Raw genomic sequence first — 17,540 nt, 5'->3', positions numbered from 1 at the left:
GCGTCTGGGCTTTAATTCTTCCTGCCTCAGGGAGGTTTCCAAGCAAAGCGGCCATGCTGGGATTTCCTTCAATTTTTAAAAGGAAAAGCTTGGGCTTAATGGGCCTTGCCCTTGCCCTGTGAGCTGGAGAACTTGGTTTAAGAAAAGATACAAATTAATCCAGGGCTGGGGAGTGTGGGGTGAAACAGAAAGAGACAATTTCACCAAAGACGAATTTTTACAGCGTCTGTAAAACGGCAAAGGCTCGTGAGCGCAGCCCACGGCTGGATGTTTTACTATCCAGGGTGGGCCCAGTGAGGCCTGCAGCACAGAAGCACGCAGGGGGGCCTAGAGCACAGACAGGGCGCTGGGTGCTGGGGCCCTGGGACGAGTGCGAGGAAGGGCCGTTTCTAAACAGTGTGTGTGCGTTTGATATTTGATTCCCGTTTATCTATGATTAGAAATTTGGCTCCCATCATCTATGGTTTCTCTGTATTAACCGTGAGGGCTAGGGAGAGGAGAGACATTCAGAAATCACACGAAGCTGTACTACCATCGCTCCTCTAAGACAGGGCTTCTGAACCAGGGGCCCAAATCTGCTTATCTCCGTTTTTAGTAAAAGGACAGCAGGCCTCAGCCTCAGTCTCTGACAGGCAGCAGGATTCAGATTACATTTAAATATTAGTTTTAATAAATCTTTATTTAAAAAATTGTTACCTATTTCTGGTGAGCAATACTGGTTTTCAATGTAAGGGAATGTTAACAATTGTTTGCCTTTAAACGGTAATTAAAATTTACTCTAAAAATAATAAGTGAATAATAGTACAGGTGGTGAGTAGATAAGGTCATAATGTGACAGTGGCATGTGCCTGTCTTAAAATTAGGAAACACTGTTGAGGGGGAAAGATCATTGGACACAGGTAAGCCTGATTCCTATCTCTGCTCCACTGTGTGCAAGTTGCATCATCTGGGGCAAGCCATTTATTCTTTTGTAAATGGAATAATTCTACCTCCTCATGGAAGTGCTAAGAGGATTCTCTGAGATATGCACAAAAGGTGCTATTGTTACCAGTAGGGACATTTGTGGAAAAGCTGTACAACCTCCCCTGAGGACTTCATGGGGCTTTGTTTTTAGGGACATATTCTGGATTCGCTGGTACAGTACCTTTTTACATATTCCTTGCTGTGGCCTCCATAAATCTTTGAAATGTCTTTAATGCTGAAAGCACACACCAAGACCCATGGCTGGCGCACAATGAACTTACTCTTGGTTAACAAAATAGTCACTGAATTTACTGGTAAAAGAATATGTTAACTGTGAAAGCCTTTTCTCAGTTTATTTAATAAACTGTACCTATGACCTGGTGGACTACCAGCTTCTTGAAATTTCTCCTGTGACTTTTGCAACACCACTGTCCCCTCTGCTTTTCCTTTCTTCCTCTCAGGTGCCATTTACTATTGCTCCTTTGTGGTGGGCTCCTGACCCTGCTGCTCCCCAAGGGTTCCCCCTTAACTCTTCTCTGTTCCCATGTGGCCTCTCCCTGGGCCAGGGGTTCTTAACCACTGGCCCACAGACCCCTTCAGAGGGTCTGTGAGCTTGAATTGAAAAAACAAAAATCAACTTATCTTTATTTTCTTTGACTTCTAAGTGAAACCTAGCATATCTTTCACTTATGAATGCATGCAATAAATGACAGCAGTATTCATTTCATATCACATTACAGTTGTTGCGTATCTCGAAAAATCGCTCACGCTCATCCATGCTTAGACATTAGGGGAGTCATTAGACCCGATGCTAGTTGAGTGTCATAAAACTATCTGCCTCTACATTCTGAGAAGGGGTCCGTGGTTTTCACCTGACTTGGCAAAGGGGTCCACGGAACAAAAGGCTAAGAACTCCTGCTCTAAGAAGCTGGCATTGTTTGAGGAAAGGAATGCCTCTGGCCTCTGGGGTCACCACGGCATAGAGACCCACCCACCCTCCATCTCCAGTGCCAGCCAGGAAGGGACCCTCTGTGGTGGCCACACAGTCTCCGGCGTGGACATGGGACTGGTGAAGGCCCCACTGAGGAGGGTCGGGCCATTTACCTGATACATCCAGGTGCTCCAGATTGGGACAGAGGGACACCACGTCAAAGACGGCCTCGTTGGAGATATTGTAGCAGCCCGAGACTTCCAGCTGCCGCAGCTCGGGGCAGCACTGGGCGATGGTGTAAAGCCCGCGGTCTGTGAGCCGCCTGCAGCCACTGACAGTCACCGTTTCCAGCATGAGACAGACGTTGGGTGTGTCCTGGCAGAGCCTGCGGGTGAGCACCTTGAGCGCGCGGTCCACGTTGATGGTCTCGCCCGTGAGGCGGATAGTCCTCCAGAGCCGGGGGTCCCAGGCCAGGTTGTACCAGCGGCGGCACACGCGGGCGCAGCGGCACAGCTGGTTGGTGGGAAGGAAGGAGAAGACCTGGAGCATGGAGTGGTCCGGCAGCCGGTCGATGCTGGCCTGCTCCTTCTGGGGTCTGGAGGCGAGCCGGATGAGCGGGTGCGTGAGGCGCGTGGGAGGTGGGGAGTGGACCATGGCCACTGTCTCCCCGGTGATGGAGGACGAGGAGGTGGACGAGCCCTTTCCATTCTGAAATCCGGGCAAAGCGGGCGGACATATCAGGGCTGGGCTGGGCGTGCTCAGGGTGCGCATGCTCAGGTCGGAGTCTGGCAAAGGACAGAGAACAGGGGTTAGCTCGGGCCTTGGCAGAGCCTTGGGCAGGGAGGACGCATGGAGTGCTCGGAGATCCACGGGGGATATTGCCTGCATTCCACTGACAAATGTCCAGGGCAGACTCCTGCTCAATGAGCAGCCAGGGGCAGAAGCACAAGGCAAGTTCTACCCATTCCAGAAAGTTGCTAATCCACAATCACCTCTGCACAAGGGGCTGGCCAACTTCTCCCAAGGCCAGATACTAAATGCTCTAGGCTTTGCGCCCTGTATGTTCCCCGTTGCAATGACCCAACTCTGTCATGGGAGTACAGATGTGGTTGTAAATGGTCTGTAAATATAACACGGGTGTGGCTGTTTCAATAAAGCTTGAACTCTACAATCAGGCCAGCTGGATTTTGCCCTTGGGCCATAGGTCACTGACCTCTGATCTACACTACTGGTAGGTTCTCTAAAGGGCACAACTTCAAAATTTCATTAGTTCCATTTTGGGGAGAAACCTAATATATACGCCAACTGATTTACTTTCCTAAATTATATTTTGGTTAGGTGGAGGATTGTTTCCTTTGTAATCGAGGGGACTGAGGATCTGAAGAAGTGACCAGAGAGTGGGGATAGGCAACATATGCTGTTGCCTGCTCTCCCTTTCCCCAGCATCCAGTCCCCTTGCTGTTGAGAACAGTGCTCCAGGGCCTCTGCTGGTCCAGGAGCTCAAGGGGCTCCACCGGCAGCCCTGGGAGAGCCCCCCTGCTCTCTCAGACCAGGCACTTGGACTGTTGTTGGGTCCTGAATCATGCTCCCCACAGAAGTCATGTTTGGGTACCAAGCCCTGGTCCTTTGGGCGGACCCACTGAAAATAGGACCTCTTGAAGATGTTATTGTGGCCCAGTTAATCAGGCTGGGCTTTAATCTGAATTACTGAAAGTCCTATATAAGCAGAATGAAAGTCAGAGAGAGAGAAAAAGAGGAGCCATGGGGTACAGCCAGGGGTCAATGGAACCCAGAGGAGAAAGGAGAAGACGTTCTGTGTGCATTGCCATGTGCCGAAGAGCCAAGGAACCCCAAAGGCTGTGGGCCAGCCAGAAGACGCCAACCCTGCCAGGGAGCAAGCCCTCTAGCTTCTGAAACTAGGAACCAACACATCCTGTTGTGGAACCAACCCATGGTAAGGAATTTGTTTCAGCAGCCAGGAAACTAATACCATGGTATTTCCAGGCCTTGAATATCTGTAAAAGTACTTGTTTTTGCTCTTTATTAACAACCCCAACCCCTTTGCATTTAAACAATGAAATCATATTCTGTTCACTAGAAATAAAAAGGTAGCCTTTTGAGGACACAGTAGTTTTAAGTTTAGGAAGGATTAGGAATTCTTTAAAATTCCATTTTTAGAAGAATACTCATTTCAAATATGTATATGTATGTAAATTAGGAAGAATGTATTCTCTTCCTTAAGAAATATATTTTATATAGTTTACATATATATGTACGCTAGAGAGAGAATGAATTTATTTCTAAAATATGACTTCCTTCATCTGTAGAATAAGTTGGGCTAGATGATTTTCTAAGGTCAGGTCCAGCTCCAACTCCAATTATAAATTAAATGAAAGTTCTACCCTTGTGTCCTATACCACATTTTATACCTGGAAATTAACACTCATAATACTTTTAACACTTTTTGAAGGCATTAGCCCAGCATCTTACATCAAGACCACGCACTTTAAGACTATTGCAGATATGTGAGGATATGTATGTGTACATATGTGTGTATCCTTCATACCAGTAGGACCTTGTTTTATACAACCAATACATTCCAAGACCCTTCAGCTAAGCTGAAAATCATGCATAATAGTAAACTCCATTATTTAATAAGTATTTCTTATACGAACATCCCTAGCACATATTTTTAAAATAAATAAGGCAAATAAGCACTCTAGTAACTATAAATAAAATTAGTCATAGAAATAATTTTTACAAATTTTAATTTTCTCTCTCTGCCTTAATATTTATTGTCAATCACGTATACCTGAATTTGCAGGGTCCTACTGTGTATTATAAATTAGAATCTCATCTCAACAGTGTATTAGTTTGTGTGATCATAGTCTAAATTATAGGTGAAAAAGGAAAAATGAAGGAATAAGAATATATTTTTCCAGTTCTTGCTAAAATTCTTTTAAGGATAATCAGATCAATAACTGAAAGGAACATCAACTCAATTCATGCTGACACAACAGTAAATGACAGTGAGTAGGAAAAGGGGAACATAAGAAGATTTCAAAGTAAAATGCTTAGTTATAGCACAGCCCAGAAATGTGACTGGGAATAAATATTCCCAGTGCAACTCTCAACTAATGGATGACAGAAGTCAGTGGATAAATACTATAGCTTTGCTCCTCAGAAGGGGAATTGTGAGGCACATTCTTTAAGAGTTCTCAGAGCATCCCTAGCATGCTAGAGCTCCAGTTGCCCACACCAGTAACCAGCTCAAGAATGTACATCCCACTGATTTTCCCATTCTCTGACTTATTCACCCTGCTCCCTTAATCCAAGATGAATTTTCTCTCCCATAAACTACCTATGCTAAGTCCTTGTCTCAGGTTCTGCCTTCAGGGGATTAAAAATAAGACACCCATTAACTGTAAATAAAGATTCCCATTTTCTTGGAAGAGTGGAAGAACCAACTGGTCTATCAGCACTTTCTAGTCACCTCATGTTACAATGTTCTTAGGATTAAGTCAAGGTAGCAGGGTTGGACAACTGCCCAAGGCTGACTGGACAGTGTCCCAGGATCTCAGGTCATTTCATAAGATAGCAAGACATGTCCTGCCCTGTCTCTTAATTATTCTATCTTGAGAAAACTCTCACACCTGCCCCAATCACTCTCTTTTCATATCACCACTCTTCCCAGGTTTATTTTGTTGCGTTGCTTTTGTCATCTTTCTCCTCCAACTTCACTTGAAGTGGGGAACTTCATTTTCTTCATCCCAGCACTGCTAGGTCATAGAATTGTGCCCAGAAGATTCTCAATAATTATTTCTTAAAATGACTGACTGGTGAAAATGAATGAATGAATGCATAAATGGATGTATGTGTGAGAGATATTGTAGCTCCTTCCTCTCAAATGAAAACATGAAAGAAGCAAGTTACCATGAAGGGAGAGGGTCACTCAATGCATGGTTGAACCCACAGGGGGACTAGGACTCGGTCACCTTGTCACTGCTGGGCATATTATGAAAACCTTATCTTCTCATAACAAGCACAGTCAACATGGAGAAAGAACATGAAGAAGCGCATAGAAAAACCGAAGAGAATGTAAGATAGTCATTAGAATGTTACCAAGAGTAGGACAAGTAGACAGAGGAGTGTTGTCCCCAGCTCAGACTGAAACACATATGAATATACCAAATTATAACATGCATCACCTTAGAAAACCAATTTATTAAATCTGTATATGGAAAAATGATGCATTGGTGACTTATCTCTCTTATTAAGAGCTGATGTTTATTTACAGCTTATTTTTCCATAGATAGGCCACAAGTCTCCAAATGGATGGCTCAGTAAATTTTCATAAAAGTGCCATAGGTTGTAGGTGAACTTTTGTGATTCCCAGGATAATTGTGAAGATTACATGAATTACTGTTATGTACAGGGTTTGTCTCATGGTGAGTGCTCAGTATTAGAATTGTTTGTGTCCATGTTCTAGCCCATCTGAATTATTTTCCATTTCTTAAAAATGGCCTACACATGTCCACACTTTGCTCATGGAGGAACTAGAAATCAAGGTTCTCCCATGCCCTGATTTCTGCCTCTTGAAATACAAATACCTTTTGGGACTGAGTGCAAAGGCTACTTCCTCTAAGAAGATTTTTCCTGGTGTCTTTGAGATGCGATCCCTTCCCTTTGGAAACACCCATCCTTTGTTACACAAAATTTATCTTTCCCTTATGTGGTTGATTATGCCATTTTTCTCTGTTTTGCACCCCTCCAGATACCTCCACATCCTTTGTTGCTCCTTCTTGAAAGAGTGCATATTTTGGCTGTTGAGTGACGTTGGGCTTGGCCATGTGACTTGTTTTGGTCAAAGGGATGTTAGGGGATGTGATGACAGCAAAGGGATAAATGTATTTGTGTGGTCAGGCCAACCCTCTTGTGCATCTACAGTGGCCATGAGAAGAACATGCCCAGCTGGCCCACTGGTCTTGGGATGATGCCAGACACATGGAGCAGACTTGGGTCCAACCTGCAGCTGAGAGTCAAGTTCAACCAAGCGCAACCTGGATCAACCAACGCCCAGATAAACAGCCAATCTGTGTGAGAGAACAACTAATTCTTTAAGCCTCTGAGTTTGGGGGTGATTTGTGACACAGCATAACTGTGGCTATTCCTACTCTTAGGCTACAAACTCCTGGGAGTCAAGGATTAGATCTTTTTCTTACTCACGTCCTGGCAGCACCTGACACAGGTTATGGTACATAGTAGGTGCACAACCAATGTCTTGAATCGAATGGAAATACTTGTATGTTTAAAAAAATAATTTATAGTTTGGCATATGCTTCTCTATTCCAGGTAATATACATTCTTCATTTTAAGTCATTCATAAGAAAAAAAAATATTTTTCTCTTTTGTAATCACCTAAAATGGAAAGCAAACCTTAAAAGAAAAGCTTAAATGTAAACCAGTTGACTTCAGAACTGCCAGCCAAGCTACCATGTAGCAACCTCCATCATCACCAGCCCTCAGGGAATTGCCTGAAGTCAGTTTCCTTAGGAGGCAGGTGAACCACTTGTTCCAGTCAGGAGGGAAGGGCCGGCTCAGGGAAGGGCTGTCAGCTCTGCATTTTAGCAGCTCTGGGGCTCTAAAGTCTCTCTCCTGCCTGCCTTGGTTGCATTCATCTTGAAAAGGAAAACACTTCACAGTGCCCTGTGGATGCACTGCTCAGCGCTAGACCCTGAGGAATGAAATATACCGAGTGCCTGGGGGAGAGGGAGTTGGGTTTCCAAAACCTGCTCTGTAACTGATTCACTTTTCTTCACTCCCAGCACTGACTGGATAAGGCAGATACATCCAGATTGCCTGACATGCTGTGCCGTTAGTAAAACTTTTACTTTTTACTTTTATTTTTCTTGGCTAACAAACATACCTGAGTGGGAAAGGGATTCACACTCAGAAAGAAATTGCAGCCTCACATAACTGTGAGGATCATTTTGCCGTGGGGAGGATTCAGGAGCTCGGTAATAGATCTTTTCTCCCTCCAGTCTCTATTCTGGAATTCTTCTGGGGGTAGCTTAGTGGCAGGATTCTCAGCAGTAAGTAGGCATAGCTCTTCACAACTCACAGAAGTGGGAGGTGGTGGTGAAGCAGGTGAGGCTAGGAGGTTTCTGCCAGGAAAGCTGAATGCCTCTTTTGCCAGGGTATACATCAGGACTTTCTGGATCTTTCCTAGTTATTCTATAGGATCAAGAACTCCCAGAAAACAACGCTCTTACCTGAATAAGTAGCACCCATTAATTAAAAAAATAATAATGATAACAACTAGACATGTGCAGCCTAAAAAACTTTCAAAAAAAATACTTTTAAAACTGATCTTTCCCCAAATAAATACACACTCACACACACACATATCAATACATATCAATATACATGTTTGGTTTTGCTTTATTTAGAAATAAATTTTATTATGAAAAAAATATGCAGGGATTGCCGCACAGCCTGTCTTGCTCTTTGATGCTATGAGCCATTTACCACCACTAGAAAATTTATAAAAACAGAAGATTTTAATATAGAAACAGGATATAAATAGCCACATACCAGGAATATTCAGAATGGCTTCAAATGCAAAGCCAAGACCATTTTCACCTCCAGAGTAATATATTTTATTCTCATGAGAGAATGCAAAAAGACATCCTTTGTGCATAATTTTTGTCTCCCTTTTAGAGGTCTGAAAGCTCAATGGACACTGGCAATAGCTGCTGATTTTTCTAATAGAGCTTAGAAACAAGGACCCTAATGCTTGATACCTAGATACATACTCAAAGACAAAAATGAAAGACAAATGTTAAGATGGTAGGGTTAGAAGAAAGCTTGAACTTTCCTCCTGGCCTTAATGGCTTTGCAATCCAAACAGAAGAACAAAGAAAACTTACTGGTTGTTAAAATATACTTTATTTGAACTTAGAATATGGGCTTAGAGTACCTTAATACCCTTTTTGAGTAAATTTGTCTACATGATATCTGGGCAAAATCAGCTTCTTTATCTTTTCAGTAGGTGAATGTGTTGGGCTAAAACACAATTTAGATGAACTCTGAGAGGATATTATCACTAATTCTACACATTGTACATTTTTGCATACATTTTAAAAATATTGGCCATTATAATACATCTGTCTTTATCTTCCCTCTGGGCAAGATGATGAGGTCCATGGCATATGGAAGAACTCTACAATGCCAGAGAAAATATGATTCGTAGAAAGTGCCAGATGAGGGAGAGGATTGTGGGAAGATGGTGGTGGAGGAAGATCCAGGAATCAGTCCTGCCTCCAAAACAACTAATGAACTGGCAAGAGCTGTCTGACTCAATTCGTTTGAAACTCTGGAGTCTGGTAGAACATGGTGCAGCATCCATGGAAGAACTGGAGGGAAGGCCGGTAAACTGTGGTTAAGCTAGGTGAATTTCATCCTTTGTGCAGTGGCTACCCCTACCCAGCCCCTGGTGGGGATCGGCAGCCTGACTTCTGACTTCCGGTTCAGCTTGCTGGTCCTAGGGTGGGCTATAATCTAGGCCTCCAAAATCAGGGAGTGTGAGTGTGCGTGTGTGTGTGTGTGTGTGTGTGTGTGGTCTGATTGCTGACCACTGTTTTTGATCAGCTACTTCAAATTGCTGGGGCCATCTCTAAGGGTGGCCATTGTTCCAATTCCCTTTAGGCCAAAGTGGCAGAGGAGCCTTCAAGAAACAGTACCTTTTTCCCCCATCTTTTATTTTTCTATTCCCCATATGGTAGCAAAAATAGTTTAAAACTTCACAAATTGATAACTCTATCACTCAACAACAACAAAACCTAGAAATCCCAGAAGAGTCAGAGTACTAGATTTCCAGAGTTATAACAATATAATAGAATATTCAGCTCTCAACAACAAATTACAAAAACATACAAGGAAACAGGAAAGTATGGCTCATTCACAGGAAAAAAAGAATTTGTCAGAAACCATCCCTGAGGAAGCTCATATATTGGAACTACTATGCAAAGATTTTAAATCAACTGTCTTCAGTATGTTCAATGGGCGAAGGGACTAATAGATAAAGAACTAAAGGAAATTCAGAAAATGATATCTAAACAAGAAAAAGAGACAGAAATTACAAAAAGGAAGCAAGCAGAAAGGCTGGAGTTGCAAAGTACGGTAATTTAAATGAAAAACTCACTAGACAGATTCGACAGGCAGAAGAAAGTATCAGAAGCTTGAAGACAAGAGAACTGCAATTTTCCATGTAAGGAGCAGAAAGAAAAAATATTAGAGAGAAATGAATAGAGACTGAGGGACCTGTAGGACATGACCAAGCTTACCAACCTGCACAGCCCTGGAGTTCCAGAAGGACAAGAGAGGGGGACACAAAAAGAATGTGAAGAAATGATAGCTGAAAATGTCCCAAATCTGATGAAACGTATAAATATATACATCTAGGAGCTCAAGAACTCCAAGTAGAATAGACTAAGAAATCTATATATACCAAGACATATTACAGAAAAATTGTCAACACACAAAGTCAAAGAGGGGATTTTGAAAGCTACAAGAGAGAACTGACTTATCCCATATGAGGGATCCCCAATTAGTGCATCAGGAGTCCTTAAACTCTGAGAAGTTCTTTTGGTGTTTTAAAGTGGGAACCATGATGAAGTGACACAGAGTAGGTCCTCTAAATGTCTCTCTCCACAGCTGCTTCTGGGGTACCCACATCGTCATGAGGAGTGGGTATCACCCACAAAGCATTCTTGATAAGAAACAAAGCACAGCATTATACACAAAAAACTCTTGATTACTTTATCTGGAGGAAAAAAGAATGTTCCTTGAACTATCAGGAAAAGGAATGCTCAAACTCTTAGTGGAGAAATCCATTTTCATAAAATTTCCAGAACTTACATAGAACAGGTGGCCTTTGAACCCACCAAGACAACCATTTTCCTAGCAGTCATAGAAAAAACATTTTTTCAAGAATAAATTTTGGCTCAATAATGGATGTGTTAAAATTAGACTCAATGAATTACTCTGTGGTAGAATGGATGGATGAATGGAGGGATGGACAGAAAGACAAATTTCTAGGGGGGAAAATTATGATACCTGCAAAAAAGGACAGTCCTAGTTAGTATGGGAAGGAAGGTTGTCTATTATAAAATACGTGAAACTCTAAAGAAAGAGATGAGTACAATTGCAATTATTGTAAAATCAGAATGGGGGGACTGATCACATGATTTTGCAAAAGGATGTACATTTTATGGCCTCACTATGTCTCTTGATAATAGAAAGATGTATGTACCCAAAAGATTGAAATAGAACAACAAAAAAAGTATGTAGCACTGATGTCTGGATGATATCCTAAATGGACTGCAAGGAAGACACAGGGATGGGCATTTTATATTGAATTTGATTTTAAAATTCAGTGAGCTGGGCTGCTAAACTTTTGAATTACTGATTAATAGGTAGAAAAGAGAATGATGATCTATTCATTTACTGGATTGTTTAACACCTTGTTGACTGCTGCTTGAGTATGCTGCTGGGGTCTAGGAAAGGAGGCACTCTTTCATCTGACAGGTTAAAAAGTAAATATTCCTGACCCATCTCCTTTCTGCTCCCCAGTTCCCTTTAAGCCTCTCCATGGAATAAACTCTGACTTCTCCCATTTCTTGACTCCTTTAGAGACAGAGGAAAAATAGCTCTATGTTGAGAGTGTCCCTCAAATCACATAAAACCCAACATGGCAAATGATAGCAGAGTTTATCTAAGTGTGCTTGGAAAAAATCAGCTTTCAGAAGTCAAAGGTGAAGACAACAAGGAATATACAAAATCACCAAGTAGTGGAAAATGTGGATTTTCCCAACTTGAGTGTCATCTTGACTTGTTTGACACTGGCAGATCCTAAGCCCAATAAATATGCTTACAATTTTTTTTTTTTACTGACTTTTCTTTTTTTACTCACTTCTCCAGCTTTTTATATTGATGTTTTATCAGCTGACTAAATTAAGAGATAACAGAATTTGTAAAGTTTAAGAATTTATGGCTCCATTAATAATTTAAAACTTTAAAGTATGTAGTTATTATGGAAATAATATGTTTTATGTTTCTAGGTTACTATATATAAAGAATACCAAAAAAGCATAGTTGCCCTTACCTGGGGTGAGAAGGAATCCTATTAACATTTATTCCTCATGGTTTCATAAATCCTGGGAATTTTATATCTTTAGAAATTATGGTATAGTATCAAAAATATTCAAAGCCTCTCATATACACATGCTTATTAGATACATTTTCTTCTAACTAGATAGCTGCCTGTTTTATGCACATTTTTATTTTCCAATCACTGCTGTTTACACACTAGGAAATCATATTTACATTAGCTAGTCCGTCAAAGACAAAATTTACAAAGCAGCTCTATATTTTCCCCCTCTGATTACCAAAACTTTTCTGTGGGATGCTTTCCATTATAAGTGGTCTTTCTACACAAGAATTCTTGCCATAAAAAGTAAGGTTTCTTTTCCTAGCTTAAACTCAAGCTTAAAAAATAGATCTAAAAACTTTGCTAGTGAAAAAAATACCATCTGAAGGAGTTTTTTTTCCCTAAAATATTTCCTTTTAACATGACTCAGGTCCTATGTGCTGCCCAGAACTTATTTCAGGCATTACCTGATATAAAGTGGTAATTTATATAGAGAAGGTCAATCTTGCGTTCTACCTGGAGGGAGTTAACCTTCAGGACACAGAGGTCTTTCTTGAAATCTCATCCAGAAGGTAGCAGTTTATGGCTGAGAATCCTGTCCAAGAACAAATGAATCTTTTGGTCATTTACCTGGACCAGCCCCATCAGGGGAAGCTATGGTGATTGCTTCATATAATCTTGATGCAGAAGGTGACATGATGCTTCTCTAATATCAAGGTATAAGGTTCAATCTAACGCGCGGCTCTTTATTTACGCCTGAATACCAGTTTCCTAATGTTATCCATTTCTGACTGACCAGAACTGGGCATGGATTCTGTTTTGCCCTTTAGCTCCTCTAGCAGACACTATCCCCACTGCTAAGGAAGTCCATAGACCACTCTGCTGTATAAGCCATAATATCATCAATGAAACGTCCAGACTGGCATCTTTGGAACAGAAGGTACGGTGGGATGGCACCCAGAGTGTATCTAGAAAGGATTTTTAAGAAATTTATGCCTGGGGAAATATCAGGGCCTCGGAAACTCTGAATCCTGGATTTTAATTCACCACTGTCCTTATGGTTTTATTCTGTGTCAAAATGATGACTTCTTAGTACCTTCCTTTTTCTTACCTATAAAATGCCAAAGGGTATGATGCTGTACTGTGTACTCTTCTCTGGGAAGTAGGATGTAACCATCCCTGTGAAAAACCACCACTGCTATAAGGGGACATGCTCTTAGATGCTATCCTTCTCATCCAAGAGCATGAGAAGGAGAAATCCTGCTTATAGTACACCAAGTTTTTGGAATCTCCTTAAATATCTGCTTATCTCCATTTTTAATAAAAAGAAAGTGGGCCTCAGCCTCAGAGGCTTTGACAGGCAGCAGTATTTAAATAACATTTTCTTATTTTTGTGGGGTTTAGTAGTTTTAATTCCTTTTTATTAAAAAAAATCGACACCTATTTCTGGCCAGGAGTAAGGTTTCAATGTAAGGTTTTTAATATAAGGTAACGTTGCAGTTGTTTCCTTTTGAACAGTAATTAAAGTTTGCTTTAAAAAATATTAAGTGAATAATAGTACAGGTGGTGAGTTGATACGGTAAAAATGTGACAGCAGAATGTGCATGTCTTAAAATGAGGAAACACTGTTGAGGAGGAAAGAGCATTGACAGAGATAAGCCTGGATTCCTATCTCTACTCTCCTATGTGCAAGTTGTATCATCCAGGGAAAGCCATTTATTCTTTTGTAAATGGAATAATTCAGTCCTCTTCATGGAATTGCTAAGAGATAGTATATGAAGAGTGCTATTGTTATTATCAGTAGGGGCATTCGAGGAAAAGCTGTACAACCTCCACTGAGAACTTCATGGGGCTTTGCTTTCAGGGACATATTATTCTAGATTCATTTGTACAGTCCCTTTTTATATATTCTTTGCTGTGGCCTCCATAAATCTTTGAAATGTTTTTAATGATGAAAGCACACACACAACCCATGGCTAGAGCACAATGGACTCACTCTCTCCTGTGATGTGGTGGACTATCATCTCCTTGAAATGTCTCCTGTGGCTTTTGCAACACCACTGTCAGCTCTGTTTTTCCTTTCTTCTTCTCAGGTGCCATTTGCTGGTCCTCCTCTGTGGTGTGCCAGTTACGCTGCTGCTCCCCAAGGGTTCCCCCTTAACTCTTCTCTGTTCCCATCTGACCTCTCCCTGGGTGGGTTCCTGAACCCACATGCTTTTGGTGGCTGTCTACATGTTAATGACTCCTGTCAATCTCTATTTCCAGTCCAGATCCTGCTTGCTTTCTCAATCTTTTTGTGTCTCTCAAACATCAGACACATATATCCCACGACCTGTTAGGCAGATGCTGCCCACTACCATAGCCAGTAGCCACCTGTGGTTCTTGAATTTTAAATTAATGTTAAATTAAATGAAAAATTCATCTTCCCTTTCTCACTAGCCATTTTTCAAGTGCTCAAGAATCACATGTGACTTGGAGTTATCATATTGAACAGCATAGAGAGAGAACATTTCTGTTACTGCAGAGAGTTCTGTGGACAATGCAGCCCTCGACCTACAAGTTGTACAGTATGTGCCTCCAACACAACATGTCCAAGGCTAAATGCATCAACATCTTTCACAAAACAATCATTTTCTCTTACATTTTGTATCACTGTTAATGGTATCACCACTTGTCAAGTCTGCCTTCTCTGCTAGAAACCTGGGAAGTCATCTAGAATGTTTCTGACCCTTGCCTAGCTATACCTAATCAATTGTCACATCCTTCACTTGGACCAGTTTGTGGCTCTCATGTCAGCTTTCCTTCTTTGTCTCCCTTGCTATTGCCCCAGTTCAGTTTTCGTCGTCTCTTGTCTTCTTTCATCAACTCCTTAGCTAGGATCCCTTTCTCTGGTCTTCCTTCCAACACTTCATCTCTCTAACAGACCCTCCTCCCTGCATGTAAGAGTTGGCTTTCTGAGCTCAGCATATAAAAGCAATAACTTCCCTCCAGCGTGGGACATTACTCCCGGGGATGAGCCTCTCTGGCACTGAGGGATTGCTACCAAGGACCAACAAGCAATGTATCTGGGGGAAAAAAAAAAAAAACCTTGACCAAAAGGGGCAAAAGCTAAAGGCAAATGAGTTTCTATGGCTAAGAACCTTCAAAATGGGTCTGGAGGCCATTCCAGAGATAGTGTTTATGCATATCTCAACTGGATCTCATTGACAGCCAAAGTAGATACTACCCCATAGACCAAAGCTTCTCAGGGATATGGAGACATCCAGAAACTATAGTCAGGGCAGATAGCTCATGAATTTGACCTCTTGCCAGTGGGCCCTAGTCTGGTATTTATGCTCCCCAGTGTGATAGAGTTAGATTCAGCGGTGGTTTCCCTATGCATGACCCTCCCATCCTGCAATTGCTGTTTGATATAATTATGAATTCCAGAAATAGATATTGGATTATGTTTGTAATCTGGTCTATTACTGGGTATGATTGAGTTATGATTAGGGCTTTGATTGGGCCACATCATTAGGGCACCAAGGGGTGGGGACGCACAGATAAAAGGCATGGCAAAGGACAGAGTTGGAGCTTTTGATGTGAGGGTTTTTGATGTTGGGAGTTTTGATGTTGGAGTTTGATGCTGAAGCCTTAAACTGGAGCCCCGGGAATTAAGCTCACAAAGGAAAAAGAAGCCAGCTCCAGGAAGAAAGGAACATTGAGCCCAGGAAGAAGCAAGCCCTGGGAAGGAAGGAACCTTGAACCCAGAGAGAAGCAAGACTCTGGAAGGGAGGAACCCAGGAAGCCTGAACCCTTGCAGCCGTCAGCAGCCATTATGCTCCAACACGTGAAAACAGACTTTGGTGAGGGAAGTAACTTATGGTTTATGGCCTGGTGTCTGTAAGCTCCTATCCCAAATAAATACCCTTTATGAAAACCAACCGGTTTCTGGTATTTTGCATCAGCACCCCTTTGGCTGACTAATACATCTATCATAGCCATTTCACATTGGGCCTCTCCACTCACTACACGGCAAGCACCCTGAGGTCAGGAGCCCCCTCTTTCATCTCTGAGTCAGCCGAGTGTCCAAACTGGATTTCGGCACCTACAAGCTGTTCAGTAAATGCTCTGAAGAGAATGTTCCTTGCCTGCTCCTACACCAAACCGCTTTCAGTTTCCTTTTGGTCACAGGTGGAAATATTTATAGAACTTCTTGGAGGAACCAGATATTTCAGGTTGAGGAAGAAGTTGGATCATCTCTAGGATTTATCAGTATTTCATTTTTAGGTCTTTTTACTTTTTTCCTCTACTTAACTTAAGCTGCAGTAGTATAAACACTTAGCTTCATACTGTTAACCTTGGATGATATTTTAAAATGATATGCGCAAATGTGAAATTCTCATAGCATATATCGCCTGAAGTATTCAAGAGCTTAAAAAAAACAAAACAAAACAAAAAAACTTTTTTAAAAATCAGGGTACCTACTGTTGTAGTTTATCTGCATTACTGCTCACTTTTAACAACAACATCAAACTCTCAATAAATCCAAAGTAAAAACACACTGACCCAGAATTCGAGGCTTATTCCATTTAGGTGTAGTTACCTAAGTTGGAACAGGAACATTGGCTTTTTTTCTTTTTTAGAACTGAGTTTCACACATCACTGTTAATAATCAGAACTAGCTTTTCCTTAACAGTGCAAAGTAGACTGTATTTTTATTCCCTGTGCTTTGGAGAGTTCACCAATAGCTTTGCAAAGCTTGGGAAATGAGCTAGCTATAAAGAGTCTTGACAAGAGAAAAAACAAATAAATTTTCACGAGCAGGCTTGCAATCTATAATTTTCAAACTTCAAGTTGCACCTCATAATGCAGACTTAATTGTTTTCCATCTTCAATTGTCAGATAATGCTTTAGTCTCATTTCCCTGTGAATAGTTACAAAATCCCAAAGTTTGCATCTTTTAAAGTACAATAGATGGTATAGTATTGAATTTAGATTCTAGTAAAGAGATACTTATAAATTTTCAGTTCACAGCAGAAAACAAATCTCATAGGGAGCAAGAGTCTAGCTCACAAATTCAACTTTCAAGTGAGAAAAGAGAAGTCTACACTAAAGTTATGAACATGCGAAAGATCAATAATTCATTAGTGTTTCTAAAGCCAAGCCAAGCCCCCAATTCCCTTAGCCTTTTAAAAATATGATCATTATCATTTAAATTCTTTACAGCAATTTTTTCAATGTGAAAATATACATAAAGCATTTATGGAATTCAAGACACCGTTCTGTAAGTGCTGTACAAATATTAACTCAAAAATACAATATTCTTATTTTCATTTTCAAGTCCTTGGGAAAAACAACGACCAGATGATGTGGAGAAACATTTCATTCTCTCTATATTATCAAGTACAGAAGGGAGCAAAAAAAGGAACTTTTTAATGTTTAAATAATGTTTTA

At 41.2% G+C, this 17,540-nt stretch overlaps 1 protein-coding gene across 2 annotated transcripts in view; it reads right to left on the bottom strand.

Annotated features, from left to right (window-relative positions):
* FBXL7 (F-box and leucine rich repeat protein 7) overlaps window positions 1–17,540 on the bottom strand; it is a 420,297-nt gene that overhangs the window by 9,255 nt on the left and 393,502 nt on the right. For both annotated transcript variants that reach the window (XM_012523463.4, XM_058307145.2), the window contains exon 3: window positions 2,068–2,679. In XM_012523463.4, the coding sequence (XP_012378917.1) occupies window positions 2,068–2,679 (612 nt within the window). The remainder of the gene's footprint in view (window positions 1–2,067; window positions 2,680–17,540) is intronic.

Source organism: Dasypus novemcinctus, chromosome 2 (assembly GCF_030445035.2).
Source record: "Dasypus novemcinctus isolate mDasNov1 chromosome 2, mDasNov1.1.hap2, whole genome shotgun sequence".
Classification (NCBI taxonomy): domain Eukaryota; kingdom Metazoa; phylum Chordata; class Mammalia; order Cingulata; family Dasypodidae; genus Dasypus; species Dasypus novemcinctus.
Note: the sequence above shows the minus strand (reverse complement) of the source record. Positions and strands in the feature narration are given on the sequence as shown.